The sequence below is a fragment of the Ailuropoda melanoleuca genome, chromosome 3 (assembly GCF_002007445.2).
Source record: "Ailuropoda melanoleuca isolate Jingjing chromosome 3, ASM200744v2, whole genome shotgun sequence".
Classification (NCBI taxonomy): Eukaryota; Metazoa; Chordata; class Mammalia; order Carnivora; family Ursidae; genus Ailuropoda; species Ailuropoda melanoleuca.
In genome coordinates this window covers 52,145,933-52,163,861 of record NC_048220.1, presented here as the reverse complement: position 1 = coordinate 52,163,861, position 17,929 = coordinate 52,145,933, and the positions used below count along the sequence as shown (strand labels likewise).

Here is a 17,929-nt window from a genome sequence, read left to right as displayed (position 1 = left end):
TGGAAGGAGCACAGAACATAAAAACTGTCATTTTCACGGTTTTCTTAGGGCCAACCTTAAACACGCACCCTTCTTTCTTCAGTGGTTCCTCTCCCAGTGTTAGACACACTGGTAATGCTTTCTTGATAACCATACATATGCTCAAATGTAAAAATCCTTACATTGGCCCAAGGTGCAAAATCCAAGTGTTTTGGGTGGAACTTGCTTTCCATGTATAAAAAAATCTGAGGTGTTTTATTTAAGGAAGTATCAAGTTTTTTTTAAGGAATCTTGACAGGCTGATAAATACTAATCAAAGAAATATCTCACCAGGGCCGTGAAAGGAATAGCAGAGGTCAGCCAAAGGCATCATCTTGGAAGGGTCCAGCCCAGGTCCTCCCAGCAGCTCCACAAAGTCTCCTATTCCCCCACAACCTGCTGAGGGGTTCTAAGAGAATAAAGCAGCAGAGAAAGATATATTTCAACCAGTTACAGAAGTCGAACCATTTGACCAACCGCAAGTTGGTGAATTCACTCAATCAGCCACTGACATGTTGGCGGTGCCGTTTAATTGAACATCCGGGACTCCGGAAATGAAAAGACGTTTATAAGGAAAAAAATCATAAGAAATGCTCCTACGTCAGTTGAGTAATCACTTTCTTCAAATGTGTGTGCATTAAAAAAAAATGTCATGATCTCAAGGACTGGAATGATGAAACGGGAATCTGTAAACTCCACATAAAATGAATGAAAATTGAATCTGAAAATGCTTTGCTTTTTAAATCATTTGGACATACAGAATTATTGGAATTTTTTAATGCATGCAGTCAGTATTTATAAATAGGGCTTTCATATCACTTTTTCCTTCAACTCACCTCTTTTCCTCTTCTTTAGAAAGGACTTCTCCTGCTCTTGGGACAATCCTTATCATTTCTACTAATGGGCATTTAGATGAGTTCTAAGAAAGGAGAAGCCTACTTCCGGGGCTCAAGGTAGGTAGAGTTACCAGTGTCTTTCTCCTCCCTACTAAAACAAACTTATTTCAAGCTACTCAAAACCAGAATGTATTGCAGAATGTAATCCACTGTAACTGTTTTCCACTTCCCTTCATCCTTTCCACATTGCCTTGTCCACAGCAATTCCTACATTTCACTTTCCCACAAAAATAAAGCAGCCACTCTCAGTCCCAAAGGTTGCACTTTGGGCCACCCATCTTGTGTGATCAGGGCTGCTGGCCTTGTCAGCATGGTCCCCTGTGCCCACAGGGCCCATACTTACAAGGGCCTTGTGCTTGGTTTAAGGATCTGCTGTCACACCCTGAAATTCCTAACAGTGCTAAAATCAGGGCCTGCACATTTTCATCTTGCACTGTCCCCATGATTACATGGCCAGTTTTGCCTGTGATCTTCACTGAGGCAGACTACCGCGAGATCTAGTGCAGAGCAGCACGGTGCTCAGAAGTGAACCAGGCAGACTCTGCCACATGGGGAACATCTAAAATAGAAAATGTTAGGGGCACCTGGGTGGCTCAGTCAGTTAAGTTTCCGCCTTCAGCTCAGGTCATGACCCCGGGGTCTTGGGATCGAGCCCCACGTTGGGCTCCCTGGTCAGTGGGGTGTCTGCTTCTCCTTCTCCCTCTGCCCCTCTCCCTGCTTGTGTTTTCTCTCTCTCAAATGAATAAATAAAATCTTTAAAAAATAAAATAAAATAGAAAATGTTGAATACACACACATAAACACACACATTCAAACATCTAGAAGACACTGAAATGCAACTACAACTAAACAACAAATTAGGAAATAATATATAACACCAACGGTTTGGCTAATACAAGGAAGGGGTGGGGACATACATTTTTTTTTTAAGCGCCTACCACATCCTGGGTCCTATGCTTAGATGCTCTATACATAATTTCATCCAATAATGAAACAGAGGCTTAATTAGCCTTCCTGTGTACACAGCTTATGTTCTTGTATGAAGAGCTGAATGAGAGGTGAAGGAAAGAAATCTTAATTGCCTTTCCCTTCAGGAGAGGATGTCCAGGGGGAACATCTCTTAAGACTAAACTTTCCACTTGGTTCTTCAGGTTCTAAATTTCAGCAGGAGGTGATGAAGGGAAAATGGCAGGGCCCAGAGAGAGAAATGGGAAGTAAGGAAGTTGGGAAGAAGTAGGAGCTAAAATGAGGGGATCCAAACAGACACAAAGAAGTTTGGATACACCTGTTCCTTAACGTTCAATGACTTCGCTCTGCTCGTCCCAAACCTCTCAGCTATTCTTAGGAATGAGAAGTACCTCACTCCCTGCTGTGTTCAGCTCCTCAGTAATGATCCCCCAGGTTTCTCTGTTGAGGTTCTAGCTCCCTGGACAATGCTGCTACTATCTCTTGCCTAGACTGTGACAATGGCCCTCCCTGCACCACTCTGGCTCCCACAGCCCATTCACCAGCCAGAACAGTCTTTACGTAATTGTCTCCCTCCCACTGTGGACCTTGGTAATTAATTTGGTCATGAGGTCAGCAATTCCCAACCACCCTCACTGGACCTGAGCATAATCAAATGGATTATGTCGCTTTCCTGCCTGTACCCCTTCAGTGGTTTCCCCGCTGCACTTAGAATAAACTCAAACTCCTTCTTATGCCTTGCTGGGCTCTCCACACCCAGGCTCTGCCCTTCTCCCTGATGCTGTCCAATATCACCCCAGCTCTACCTACCTTCCTTCCTTTTTTTTTTTTTAAGATTTTATTTATTTATTTGACAGAGAGACAGCAAGAGAGGGAACACAAGCAAGGGGAGTGGGAGAGGAAGAAGCAGGCTTCCTGCTGAGCAGGGAGCCAGACTCAGGACTCAATCCCAAGACGCTGGGATCATGACCTGAGCTGAAGACAGACACTTAACTACGAGCCACCCAGGTGCCCCTACCTTTCTTTCTTTGTATTTCTAGAACCCAGCAAGCCCATCCCCCCCCGAGCCTCTGCATTACTGTCCCGTGTTCCCGGCTCTTGCAGTGGCTTCTGGATCCTTCCTACCTATCACTCACATTTTACTTCAAACGTCTCCTTCTCTGAGGTTTTCTTTCCTGACCACCTTACCTCAAGGAGCTCCCCCCACCCACTCCCTTGTCTATCACAGCACTCTGCCTCATCTTCTGCTGGACACTTATCACTATTTCGAATGCATTACACTTCTGCTTATCTCAAACCACTAGAAAGCAGGTTCCATGTGAGCGGACCTGTGTTGCTTCTTGCTCATTTCCAGCATCTAGAATAGTGCCTTGCACATAGGAAGCACTCAAAAACTATTTTGTAAAAGAATAGATGCCTAAAACACTGCAGACTTCGACACTTTTTCAAAAGGAAACACCAAGATTACTCCTCACAGCCAAGAACAATTAAAGTGCAGCTCTCCCAACCTGGGATCATGCTTGCCATGGTATACATCAGGACTGACATACAAACAATCTCAGGCCAAGAGGGCTATGCCAAAGACAGCTGATTATTCTGGTCTTTATCAAAGGATTATTCTTCCACTAAGGCCCAATCAACCAAAAAAAAAAAAAAAAAAGGCACTGGCCCATGAAATTAGGGCTTCATGGAAATTAGATATACACCTTTTTTCAGTGCTCCTCCTATTTATTTGGTTTTCACTGAAATCTGCCTGATTAGGAACAATGACTGTCTTTGATGTCAGGAAATATATGAGATATCTTAACCTAGGAATATGAGAAAGTGAAAGGAAATGAGAATGACTCAGAGCGAAGAAGCTGGAAGTCCACCCCCCCCCAAAAAAATGTGGTCAAGCTCAGCATTAATTGTAAAATCCATATAGAAGTTCATGGAAATAAAGATTGATGGAGACTCTCAACTAATATTTTCATGCAAAATGTACTGAATTAAATGTAATGTAAAAAAGAGATGCCTGGGTGGCTCAGTCGGTTAAGCGTCTGCCTTCGGCTCAGGTCACGATCCCGGGGTCCTGGGATCCAGGTTGGCATTGGGCTCCCTGCTCTGCAGGTTCCCCGCTGCCTGCCGTGCCCCCTGCTTGTGCTCACTCCCTCTCTCTTTCTCTCTCTCTGACAAATAAATAAAATCTTTAAAAAATGTAATGTAAAAGAAATCTTCAAAACTTTACTGTATTTTGTAATATAAAACTCCAATTTTGTATTTTGTGCTACACTTAGTGTTCCTCCATCACACAGCTCTGTCACCGAGATACTGCCTTCATGTCACAAAAAATTCCAATAATCAGAAAAACAGCTGTGTCGATGACTCACACTAGGTTCTGCTAGGAGAGAATTTTTGTAAAAGAGGCAAGTACAAGAGAGTTCAATTGTAATTATATGCCACAACTTTCCCAATTGAAAACATTTCTTACATCACAAGAGAAGTATTCAAGTAATCAGAAGGGGCACCTGAGTTTGCAACATGCAGCGTAAGGGAAATAGAAGGGGGCTTTCATCAAAGCAGCAAGGGCAAAGCACATGTGGGACTGACAGTCAACAGAAGGACATACGCCCGCATTTTGCTAATGTCCACGTCTGCCCTGTATGCTTTCTCCTCCTCTGATAAAGCCGTGGCCTTAGTAAATGATCAGGAAGTAAGAAAGCAACTTACCTTTAACTGCCGACCATGTAAGTGTCCCAGGGTGAGATCCGATATTTTGATCACCACAGGATAAATTATGGAGAAGCTGCAGTTGCGACGCAGGTGCGGGACAACCAGGGTGAACCTTCCACTGGGGGTCTGAGAAATCGCATTGCAGGCTTTGTGGAAAAACAAAATCACATTTTCACTATTTGGTATGCTGGGTTTTTACAGAAATTTATCCCATCCTTATTCTAGGCTCCTATTCATGGTCTAGGTCTATTCCGGGACAATAGGTATCATCACAAGGGCAGTTTGGAGTCAGGAAGCAGTCAAGGAGATATAAGTCACCAGTGATGTATGGACATTGTCAGAAGGTCACAGGCAGCAAGGGGCTTCTAATCTCAATCTCAAGGAGTTACCTTGTTTACAACAATCGTAAGACATACATTAATAATCAGTCAAACAACACTAGCTTGTAGAAGTTCTGGAAACACTTCATTAACTAGGGTCCAAGTTCGAGCTGTAAATCTAGAAAAATAAAAGCTCAAAGATGAGGCCAGAACTCAAACCCTGCCTGCCTGAAACCCTTGTTCACTGAACTTGGAACCATAATGATATTTTTAAAATAATGAAGTCAATAAATAAAAAAACAGTTACAAAATAGTCTGAGAAAAATAGAAAGCAAGCTTATATCTGAATAAATATTTGCTGGGTGTTAAGTGGTAAATTGACTAAAAGGTAAAATATTTTTAAACATAGTGTTTAGCCCTATCTAAGACTTTCTGATTGTTTTTTATCTCAAATCTAGACTTATAATAAATTTATTCCCCTACCTATGAAACTAGAAGTATCAGAGTTTTGCTGATCATGGGCCAAAGATTTCCGATTGACCAGAATAGGTAAGAACTACCTCTTCCTCCTTCCTATGTTTAAATTACACTTAATTTCAAAAAGAACTGAAATCCCTTCGTGATTCTAGAAGATTTCTGACTTTCAACCACACAAAATATAGGAGAAACATTTCATGTTGCTTTCTAGGGTTATTCTGCTCCAGTCCTCAAAAATGGACTTGGCGGGGGGGGGGCGCTTTTTTTTTTTTTAATAAAAATTGGAAGGTAAATCAATACATTATTCTTTGGCAGATTAAACCCCATTCTTCCACCATTTGAAGTGTTAATACTATTGTATGCAGCTAAAAATGAGTGATTTTTTCTTTCCCGATTAAAAAAAATTTTCTTTTCTTTTAGTGGAGAAAAACAATAAGCAGATGAACGAACTCATTTTGACTAGAATAACATGTTTTAGGCCTGGGCTGTTCAGCTTTATAGCATCTATGTGTGTAACCAACAGAAATGAAATAAGTTAGAGTGTCGTGCTCTGAATTAGAAAGCAATGTTGAGGTCCCTCGGTCCAACCCTCTGCTTAAGACATGAAATCTGCCTATCTCATCCCAGATAGAGCCTTTGCCTAAATATCTCTAAGATGGCAACTTCAGATCTGTTTCCTCAAACTAATCCCAGATCAATGGAATGACTCAGAGGGATTAAAGTTCGTCACTGAATCCATTATAGTGCCTCAGAAGATCAGAAACAGACTAAAGAAAAAAATAAAATTCTACCCACCAAAAATTAATATCCTACCTAGCCTGGGAAATAAATTAAAAACTGTGAATTGATTTTCAGAGTAATGAATAGGAAATATCCTTTAGGTCATTTCTTTTTTTTTTTTTAATTTTTTTTTTAAGATTTTTTAATTTATTTATTCGACAGAGATAGAGACAGCCAGCGAGAGAGGGAACACAAGCAGGGGGAGTGGGAGAGGAAGAAGCAGGCTCATAGAGGAAAAGCCTGATGTGGGGCTCTGATCACGCCCTGAGGCTTAACCGCTGTGCCACCCAGGTGCCCCCCTTTAGGTCATTTCTAATGACAAAAGACTTTCTGTTCAAATCACCTCACTTCAAATTTCTTAAGTCTGGTGCAATCCCACTACCTTTGAAATGCATATCTGACACTCCCTCCAAGTCCTGCCTTCCCACTGAGAGGGAGTCCACTTACGAAAGAGGTTGGGGTCTGTCTTTATGGTGAAGGTGAATCCATTTCCTGGTTCATGAACCCGGAAGAAGATCATGGCCACGTTCTGGGACGATCTGATGCTCCTTCGGCTAAGACCACTGTCACAGAAATCTATGTACCGCTCAGTTGTGGCGAGAGGATGATCCTGGGAACTGGGAAACTTCTCTCCCTTGAGAATCCAACCATCAAATACCTTCCGACAAAAAACACAGACACAGATGATCATTTCCACCAACTCCTGAAGTCACAGTGTGTTGAAAGGGGGGTAAAGTTATCTAGCAATGAGCCTTCAGTCATAAGTTGGCAACTGACAACCTGAACTCCCTTGCCCACTTGCTTTCCATCTGTATGTATTTTGACTATGAAGGTTGTTTGCAAATATTACTCTTAATGATTTTTTTCTTCATAAACCTTGAAGTATCCAAAGTAAGTAAACTTTATTATACTCTATTTTATAATTTCAGCCTCCTTGGTAAATGAAACTATAGACAATACACATTTTTGTCTTGGTCACATTTTCCACACACCCCATCTTCAGAAGAATTCCACACCAGCATAATTTGGATTTCAGCTTGTCTCTTCCTTCTCCTTATTGACATATTAACAAAATATCTCAAAACTAGCAAAAGGAAACAACTGGAGCAGCAGCTTTCCCTACCTGCCGAAGGCTGTAATGCGCCCACTGACCTCATTTTGTAACTCTGATTTCATAGTAAACTATCAAGAACTAGTTCAACACTCAGACAGCGATGGCGGTTGTACCACTTAGGACTTCCTTCCCTTCACTTTGTCAACCTTTGTGGTTAGATAAAAGGACAGAGTCTACTGACAGTACTCGTAAAATCACCACAGGTCTCCAACTGAATGAGTCCAACCTAGTTCACATTAGCAAACTCACCAGCTACAGATGACTTCACCAGACTAGTCTCCCTCTAAGGAGCCTGACGGGGACATTCTAATCATGATCAGTGTAACGGGACAGCTGACGGTCAGACTCAGCGACACGACTGGGAGTGGGCATGTGGTAAGGCTGGGGGACTTGCCCTCGCCTCCCAGCTGCCTCCGACGGTAGACGGCTCTCAGCCTCCGTGCCAGCCCCAGAGCCCTACTGCTTCCCATCGGGTCACCGGGCACGGAGGACGGCCTCCGCGAGCCTGCAACAGCTCCACACAGACGCGGGCCGGCCTCCTCAGCTGCGGGGCCCTCTAGGCGGCCCGAGCGGCGGTGCCACTTAGCTTGTATCATTTTTCATCTAACACAGCGCTCCACGGCGCAAGTTCAAGTCTTTGGAAGCGCCGGTCCCGGGAGCGCACGGAGGGGAAGTTAAAGCAACGCGCGGGGTGAGGCTGCAGGCCCTCGGCTGCGGGGGCGAGGCTCGCTCCGCCGCGGGTCCGGGAAGCGCCTCTGCCGCTGGGGCACTAGCTGCACGCCCCGCAGCCCCACGCTGGGCACCCGCCCCGGCCCGTCCCCCCTTCGCGGCCCCGCGGGGGAGGGCGGGCGCGGCCCGGGTCACCTCACCTTCAGGAAGTCGCCGCGCTGACAGTCTATGGAGACCAGGTCGTAGTGGATGGTGATGAACTCCTCCGGCTCCGCGATGAGGAAGGCGGCGCAGTGCAGCTGCGGCCGGTCGGCGGTGAAGGTGAACTGGCCCGGGAGGCTCAGCATGTCCAGGCACCCTGCGGGAAAGCAGTGGGGCCGGGCGGGCCGGGGCTGCGGCCACCGAGGCGCCCGCCCCGGGCAGCCCCTCTCACGTGCCCCGCTCCCGGGGCTGCGCGCCCAGCGCCTCGACTCCCCGGCCCGCCTCAGGCGCGCCTCCCGTCTCCAGCCGGACCCCGAGATGCGCTCCCCCACCCCCGGCGATGCCCGGAACCTCCTGCCCTAGCGCAGAGCCCAAGCTCGCCACCTCCCCGCTGCCCGTGGATGGGCGCCGGCAGCCCCGACTCACGCAGAGCGCGGCGGTACACAGGCTCCCCCGCCAGCTCCCGCTTCAGGTTGGCGCCGAAGAGCAGGAAAGGGTCGTGGTCCGCCGCTTCCCGCAGCTGGCAAGGCAAATGAGTCAGGCGGGAAAAGTTCAAGAGGTGGGAAAGGGGACTGGCAGCGGGGCACTCTCCCTGACCCGCAGCAGAGAGAATAAAGTGACGGGATACATCTCCCGCGTCCAGAGAAGAAAAGGTCTTAGGCCCTTTCCATCAGACCAGGGTATCCCCAGGGGCTCAGGGAAGGACATAGAGACCAGGAGGAAGACCTGTCTAGGGGAAACCAGGAGAAAGAAAGGGCAAAAGATAGGGAAGAAAGAGCTAAGCCCAACAAAGGCTGAGAGCTGAGGCAGCTTATCCACCCCCCAAGGCTGGACACATACACAGAAGATGTGATGGGTCAGTCTGGAGATCGCTCACCTCTAGGTACCGGTTCTCCCCTCTTAGAGCCATCAGGAAGATCAGAATGAAGTGACACTGAAGTTTGAAAGAAGGAGACATGCTGGCCTTGCTTCTGCAGCTGGTATGCTCGGCTCCGAAGGTCTCAGGCTTTGCTTCCCACACCTTCGCCCAGGCTGAGAGCTAGAAGCTGGTAGGGTCCCTTTGCTGGGTCTCTTTTATAGAGCAGTGAGGAGGGGAGGCTCTCTGTCCCTTAACTGATCTGAGCTCAGTAACCATGGGTTACCCTGTCTCAGTGACAAAGTGCGTGCTGATGACGAGGGTCCCCCTCTCAGCCACAAATTTTCAGAGTGGTCCAGCATTATTCACCAAGAATGATTTCAGGCACTTACAACTTACTGAACTAAACTGTGGGAGAGAGAATGAGGTAAGACTAGAGAATAGAGGAGGGCATTTTGCTGGATCTGCCAAATGCTGAATTATCTTCTCCTGTGGATACTTAGGGAATTCTTGGTGTTGAGAAGCAAAATGACAAAGTTACACACATGCATAAAATACCCAAACACATGTAACCTTATCATGCAGGCTTGTCACAGAACCTTGGATGGAATCATGCTGGAAACTATCAGAGAATACAGTATTCATGCAATTGCTCATGCCTCTCAGGAAGAAACATGAGGTGTTTTTAGTTCCAAACAGAAGCTGAACAGAAGCTGAAGTCTGATTTTGCAGGAGATGGCAATGATGCAACTCAAGCTTTCTTTCAGTCCCTTCGTCTTTGCTTTATCCTCGTCCAGTTTCTTGTAAGCATTTCTCTAATGGAAAGCTAACTCAGGCATCTATGAACTTCTGGATTTTCGCCGAGCTTTGGCATTTAGCCCAAATGCATACATGGTAGGACACACTCCTGGGCCAGATAACTGCGGCCATGACCTTGGCATCCATCTGAACCAGTGAGAGATGAAGTCATTCTATTTCACACCTCCAAATACTTAGATTAATTTAATAATCTGGTAGAAAGAAGTGTCCACAAGCTTTATTATAACTGCTTATCAGCAAATGTACGGGGCTAAACAAATGACTTAGAGATACAGAAATAAGTATCTTTGCTGATTAGATAGACAACAGTTGCTTCCCCTTTATGTCAAAATTTGTGGGAAATATGGGGATGCTAAACTTTTGGCTTTCCAGTTTATGTGCTAAGCAAGGCAACTAAAAATTCTAAAGACATCATGTGTTTTACCTCTCTCTGCTTGATAGAAAGCACGATCCTAGCTTGGTTTCTTAATTAAATTAGTACAAATAACAAGGCCATAATACAAGTTTTCACTTAAGGAAATGGTTGTATTTTTAGTTTATAAATACTCAAAATTAAGCAGTAATTTACCTAGTGGTGTTGGAACCTGATATTTTCATATTTAAGACTGTTTGAGCTCTAAAGGGGCTGCCTCTTAGTTGTTTAACTGGGAGGCCTTCTTACCATACTCCAATTTTGGAAACAGTCCTCAGACCAGAGAGCCTGAAGGGGAAAGGTACCCAAAGGTCATGAACCCTGGCCACCATGTTCTTCTCCCCACCTTGGGACTGTTTAGATGTCTGAATTTCAGAGAGGGTATAAAGAAACCTGAGAGAAATAATACAGTAGGAAAAAAATGGTTTAACACCAGCTTGCTTGGCCTCGAACATGGCAGGCCATCTTCGGGCCTCTCTCCCTCCCTGTTTGCGCCTCAGAAAGCTCAGGCACACTCATCCCACATGCCGTGGGCCCATTTTCCTTTTCTGTCAACCTAGCTATAGCCTTGGCTTGCTCCCAGGATTGAGCTCAGACTCAGCTTGGAGACTCCTGTTTATCCCACTTTGGGGGTCTGGCTTTGGTAGCATCACCATGGAGATGATCTTCTCCAATGTGCCCCTTCACACACACACACACACACACACACACACACACACACACACACCCCAACAATGATGTTCCTAACATGCATTCATGTTTCCTCCTCAAGAAGTGCACGCAGGAAGAGCTGGGATAAATGAGGGCAGACATAGCAACAGATAGATAATATTCTATTTTATATAACAACCCACAAATTATCACATATCAATGAACTTTATTTCCACAAAATGTGTTGTGTTCATCAGCTTGGTAAATATTTACTAAGCCAGTAGAAATTGTTTCTTGTTTTTTTTTTTTTTTAAATTAAGAGTAACAACAGGAGAAGATATTTGCAAATGATATCTGACAGGAGGTTAATATCCAAAATATATAAAGAACTCATACAAGGCAACATCAGAAAACTCCCAAACAATCCAAAACAAACAAACAATCTGATTAAAAAATGGGCAGAGGACACCTGCCTGGCTCATGCAACTCTGGATCCTGGGGTCGTAAGTTCGAGCACCATGTTGGGTGTAGAGATGACTTAAAAATGAAATCTTAAAAAAATAATAAAATAAAATGGGAAGAGGAGCTGAATAGACATTTTTCCAAAGACATACAGATGTCCAACATACATACATGAGAAGAGGCTCAATATCACTCATCATTAAGGACGTGCAAATCAAAATCCCAATGAGGTAGCACCTCATGCCTACTGGAATGGTTAAAATCAAGAATACAAGAAACAACAAGTAGAGGATATGGATGAAAAGGAACCTTCATGCACTATTGGTGGGAATGTAAATTGGTATAGCCACTGTGAAAAGTGGTATGGAAGTTCTTTAAAAAATTAAAAATAGAAATACCATATGATCCAATAATTCTACTATTGGATATTTACCTGAAGAAAATGAAAACATTAACTTGAAAAGATATATGCACCCCCTGTTTATTGAAATATTAAATATAATAGCCAAGACATGGAAGCATCCAAAGTGTCCATCAACAGACGAACAGATAAGGAAATGTGGTATATATACATGATGGAATATTACAAAGCCATAAAAAAGAATGAGATGGCGCCAACTGATACGACATGGATAGACCTAGAGGGTATTATGCTAGATGAAATAAGTCAGCCTGAGAAGGACAAATACCATACGGTTCCATCAATCAATCAATCAACCAATCAACAAACAAAAAACAGAATCAGAACTGTAAAATACAGATAATGAACTGATGGTTGCCAGAGGGAAGCAGGCTTGGATGAAATGGGTAAAGGGGATTCCAGTTATGGAATGAGTAAGTCATGGGACTAAAAAGCAGAGCATAATGAACACACTCGATGATACTGTAATAGTGATTTAACAGGACAGATGACAGCTACAGCAGTGGTGAGCAGAGCATAATGTATAAACTTGTCAAATCACTAAGTTGTACACCTGAAACTAATGTAACATGTGTCAACTCTACTCAAAAAAAAAAAAGGAGTAAATAAAGTATAAAAACTAGAACTATTGGGGAAAACTAAGAAGACTGAACAGGGGGACAAAGAGAAGCCAGGTAGCCATTCTCTATGAGCAAAAGGATAAAAAATGGGTGAAAGCAATGGGAGAGTAATTTGGATGAGACAGAAGAAAAGTTTCTGGAAAATAAGTAGGTCTATATCCGCAAACAAAAGATAAATTGGGGGCGCCTGGGTGGTGCAGTCGTTAAGCATCTGCCTTCGGCTCAGGGCGTGATCCCGGTGTTCTGGGATCGAGCCCCACATCGGGCTCCTCTGCTGGGAGCCTGCTTCTTCCTCTCCCACTCCCCCTACTTGTGTTCCCTCTCTCGCTGGCTGTCTCTCTCTCTGTGTCAAATAAATAAATAAAATCTTTAAAAAAAAGAAGATAAATTGTTTTCATGGACTGATTTAGTCATTCAAAAAACTAGCTTAATATTTCAAAGCCAAATTCAACCAAATTGGTTATTTTGAAATACATTCTTAGTAAACCCAGAGTCCCTAGACATGCTAGTTTGAAATTATCTGCATATTCACCTCCATTCTCTGTACACATTTTTTTTCTCTCCATATTTTCTGAGACAACCTCTTTAATGTTGATGTTGATACAGTCCCCGATCAGTGCTTTTTAGGTCTTAAACTACTGCTGGGGGGGGGGGCGGTTAAGACATTCTTTTTGTTAGGCAGGATTAAGACATTTTTTTCTTTCACGAATCCCCAGAACAAACTGTCACCTGTGTTAAGTCTGAAGGTCAAGGTGGCTACACAATATAGATTCATATTGCATTCATGAACATGGGCAGTTGGGCGGGATTTTAAATTGTGCTGAGACTGAAGAGGCTCACCCAGACAATTTCTGAGTATGCAGAGGGGACTTTGTAGTCACCCACATGGTCTATGGTGTGACTGTGACAGCAAGTGTAAACCTATGGAGAGGAGTCTATTCAGCTCCTCTTCCCATTTCATTTTATCTTCAACATCTTATTCACTGAGGTTTCAGGAAAAGCAGGGGATTACATAATCCCAAATCTGTTTCTATTCTAGGGTCAATCCCAAGACCCCCTTAAGTATTCCCTGATTGTAGCAGTAAACTTTTTCTTTTGTTAATCACTTTAACAGAGAACACCACTGACACATGCTTTAGAAGATCCTCCTTTTCCCTTTCCTGACTGATATGTTGAAAAGTTGAGAAAGGGTACATATGATTGAGTTCTTTAAGAAATAAAGATGACATGGGGCACCTGGGTGGCTCAGTCGGTTAAGCGTCTGCCTTCAGCTCAGGTCATGATCTCAGGGTCCTGGGATTGAGCCCCATGTTGGACTCTCCCTCTCTCTCCCCCTCCCTCTCCCACTGCTTGTACTCTCTCTCTCGTTCACTTGTTCTCTCTCTAATAAATGAATAAAATCTTAAAAAAAAAAAAAGAAAGATGACCGAATAAAACTCATTGTTAGCCAACAACAACAAAAAACCAATTTTTAGCTGTGTTCAAGATGACTTGCTATTTGAATAAATTTGCTATTTTTTAATGCAACTGCTTTTAATAGATAAGATTTATTTTTCAGATGTATTTGAGATCAGGAAGGAAGAAACTAAGCAAATACACTTGGGGAACTAGTATAAACCAACCTTTGAATGAAACCCTCATGTGTCAGTGATTTTCAACCCAAATCCATTATCTTGTTTTATTCTACTTAAGATGAACAGCAGTGATATGTGGAATTTAAGAAACAAAACAGAGAATCAGAGGGGAAGAGAGGAAAAATATAAAACAAGATGAAATCAGAGAGGGAGACAAACTGTAAGAGACTTTTAATCACAGGAAACAAACTGAGGGTTGCTGGAGCGGAGGGGGGTGGGAGGGATGGGGAAACTGGGTGATGGACATTAAGGAAGACACATGATGTAATGAGCACTGGGTGTTATATGCAACTGATGAATCACTGAACTCTATCTCTGAAACCAATAATACATTATATGTTAATTGAATTTAAATAAAAATTAAAAATAAAAATGACCAGCAGTGAGTAAAGATTAGGACTTTGGGGGGTTGCAAGTGACTGATACCAAGTTTGAACTTAAGCAAAAAGGGGAACCATCAGGACGCACGGACATCCTGCACCCTGCATGGGCAGAGAACTGGAGACAAGGGTTTGAACTCCTAGTTTCCAGTCTCTCTGCCTCAGGCTGCCTTCCCCTCCTATGTGCAGTGTCTGTGGCAGTAAACTGGCCACCGACCATTTCTAAGCTCTACATGTTACCATTTGACAAATAAAAAAAATACCCTAAATCAATGTTCTCATCATCTTCAGTCCACACAACTTTGTGGGAAGAGGCTCAGAGCCCAGGGGATAGGATCCTATCATAACATAACTGCTCTCATGACAGCCATATGGATGGAGAAGGGAGAAGCAGTTTCCAGAAGGGATGCTGACTTCACAAAATAATAGGTACCTTCCAAAGACTGAAAAAACAAAACAAAACAAAAAACCCTGGTTTAATGACTTATTTGATCATAAGTTTTCTCACCTGTAAAATGATGATCTACAATGAGTATTATTTTAGATATTAAATATTATATGTCCCACACAAAGGAAAGCTGTCAAACAGTGATGATAGGAGAAAATGAGANGATGACTTAAAAATGAAATCTTAAAAAAATAATAAAATAAAATGGGAAGAGGAGCTGAATAGACATTTTTCCAAAGACATACAGATGTCCAACATACATACATGAGAAGAGGCTCAATATCACTCATCATTAAGGACGTGCAAATCAAAATCCCAATGAGGTAGCACCTCATGCCTACTGGAATGGTTAAAATCAAGAATACAAGAAACAACAAGTAGAGGATATGGATGAAAAGGAACCTTCATGCACTATTGGTGGGAATGTAAATTGGTATAGCCACTGTGAAAAGTGGTATGGAAGTTCTTTAAAAAATTAAAAATAGAAATACCATATGATCCAATAATTCTACTATTGGATATTTACCTGAAGAAAATGAAAACATTAACTTGAAAAGATATATGCACCCCCTGTTTATTGAAATATTAAATATAATAGCCAAGACATGGAAGCATCCAAAGTGTCCATCAACAGACGAACAGATAAGGAAATGTGGTATATATACATGATGGAATATTACAAAGCCATAAAAAAGAATGAGATGGCGCCAACTGATACGACATGGATAGACCTAGAGGGTATTATGCTAGATGAAATAAGTCAGCCTGAGAAGGACAAATACCATACGGTTCCATCAATCAATCAATCAACCAATCAACAAACAAAAAACAGAATCAGAACTGTAAAATACAGATAATGAACTGATGGTTGCCAGAGGGAAGCAGGCTTGGATGAAATGGGTAAAGGGGATTCCAGTTATGGAATGAGTAAGTCATGGGACTAAAAAGCAGAGCATAATGAACACACTCGATGATACTGTAATAGTGATTTAACAGGACAGATGACAGCTACAGCAGTGGTGAGCAGAGCATAATGTATAAACTTGTCAAATCACTAAGTTGTACACCTGAAACTAATGTAACATGTGTCAACTCTACTCAAAAAAAAAAAAGGAGTAAATAAAGTATAAAAACTAGAACTATTGGGGAAAACTAAGAAGACTGAACAGGGGGACAAAGAGAAGCCAGGTAGCCATTCTCTATGAGCAAAAGGATAAAAAATGGGTGAAAGCAATGGGAGAGTAATTTGGATGAGACAGAAGAAAAGTTTCTGGAAAATAAGTAGGTCTATATCCGCAAACAAAAGATAAATTGGGGGCGCCTGGGTGGTGCAGTCGTTAAGCATCTGCCTTCGGCTCAGGGCGTGATCCCGGTGTTCTGGGATCGAGCCCCACATCGGGCTCCTCTGCTGGGAGCCTGCTTCTTCCTCTCCCACTCCCCCTACTTGTGTTCCCTCTCTCGCTGGCTGTCTCTCTCTCTGTGTCAAATAAATAAATAAAATCTTTAAAAAAAAGAAGATAAATTGTTTTCATGGACTGATTTAGTCATTCAAAAAACTAGCTTAATATTTCAAAGCCAAATTCAACCAAATTGGTTATTTTGAAATACATTCTTAGTAAACCCAGAGTCCCTAGACATGCTAGTTTGAAATTATCTGCATATTCACCTCCATTCTCTGTACACATTTTTTTTCTCTCCATATTTTCTGAGACAACCTCTTTAATGTTGATGTTGATACAGTCCCCGATCAGTGCTTTTTAGGTCTTAAACTACTGCTGGGGGGGGGGGCGGTTAAGACATTCTTTTTGTTAGGCAGGATTAAGACATTTTTTTCTTTCACGAATCCCCAGAACAAACTGTCACCTGTGTTAAGTCTGAAGGTCAAGGTGGCTACACAATATAGATTCATATTGCATTCATGAACATGGGCAGTTGGGCGGGATTTTAAATTGTGCTGAGACTGAAGAGGCTCACCCAGACAATTTCTGAGTATGCAGAGGGGACTTTGTAGTCACCCACATGGTCTATGGTGTGACTGTGACAGCAAGTGTAAACCTATGGAGAGGAGTCTATTCAGCTCCTCTTCCCATTTCATTTTATCTTCAACATCTTATTCACTGAGGTTTCAGGAAAAGCAGGGGATTACATAATCCCAAATCTGTTTCTATTCTAGGGTCAATCCCAAGACCCCCTTAAGTATTCCCTGATTGTAGCAGTAAACTTTTTCTTTTGTTAATCACTTTAACAGAGAACACCACTGACACATGCTTTAGAAGATCCTCCTTTTCCCTTTCCTGACTGATATGTTGAAAAGTTGAGAAAGGGTACATATGATTGAGTTCTTTAAGAAATAAAGATGACATGGGGCACCTGGGTGGCTCAGTCGGTTAAGCGTCTGCCTTCAGCTCAGGTCATGATCTCAGGGTCCTGGGATTGAGCCCCATGTTGGACTCTCCCTCTCTCTCCCCCTCCCTCTCCCACTGCTTGTACTCTCTCTCTCGTTCACTTGTTCTCTCTCTAATAAATGAATAAAATCTTAAAAAAAAAAAAAGAAAGATGACCGAATAAAACTCATTGTTAGCCAACAACAACAAAAAACCAATTTTTAGCTGTGTTCAAGATGACTTGCTATTTGAATAAATTTGCTATTTTTTAATGCAACTGCTTTTAATAGATAAGATTTATTTTTCAGATGTATTTGAGATCAGGAAGGAAGAAACTAAGCAAATACACTTGGGGAACTAGTATAAACCAACCTTTGAATGAAACCCTCATGTGTCAGTGATTTTCAACCCAAATCCATTATCTTGTTTTATTCTACTTAAGATGAACAGCAGTGATATGTGGAATTTAAGAAACAAAACAGAGAATCAGAGGGGAAGAGAGGAAAAATATAAAACAAGATGAAATCAGAGAGGGAGACAAACTGTAAGAGACTTTTAATCACAGGAAACAAACTGAGGGTTGCTGGAGCGGAGGGGGGTGGGAGGGATGGGGAAACTGGGTGATGGACATTAAGGAAGACACATGATGTAATGAGCACTGGGTGTTATATGCAACTGATGAATCACTG

At 42.8% G+C, this 17,929-nt stretch overlaps 1 protein-coding gene across 5 annotated transcripts in view; it reads right to left on the bottom strand.

Annotated features, from left to right (window-relative positions):
- The window catches only part of CRHBP (corticotropin releasing hormone binding protein), an 85,511-nt gene that overhangs the window by 26,376 nt on the left and 41,206 nt on the right, over positions 1-17,929 (bottom strand). Inside the window, exons 1-7 of one of the 5 annotated variants that reach the window (XR_004624102.1) lie at positions 9,583-9,825; positions 9,031-9,087; positions 8,580-8,673; positions 8,153-8,310; positions 6,617-6,827; positions 4,590-4,738; positions 310-427 (exon numbers count right to left, since the gene is read on the bottom strand). Coding sequence is in view for 4 of the 5 variants with exons in the window: in XM_011233091.3 (XP_011231393.2) it covers positions 310-427; positions 4,590-4,738; positions 6,617-6,827; positions 8,153-8,310; positions 8,580-8,673; positions 9,031-9,087; positions 9,583-9,666 (871 nt within the window). In the remaining variant the exon portion in view is untranslated. Of the gene's footprint in view, positions 1-309; positions 428-4,589; positions 4,739-6,616; positions 6,828-8,152; positions 8,311-8,579; positions 8,674-9,030; positions 9,518-9,582; positions 9,835-17,929 lie in introns of those variants that run through there. The other 4 variants (XM_011233091.3, XM_034656399.1, XM_034656400.1 and 1 more) reach the window with 4 other exon arrangements.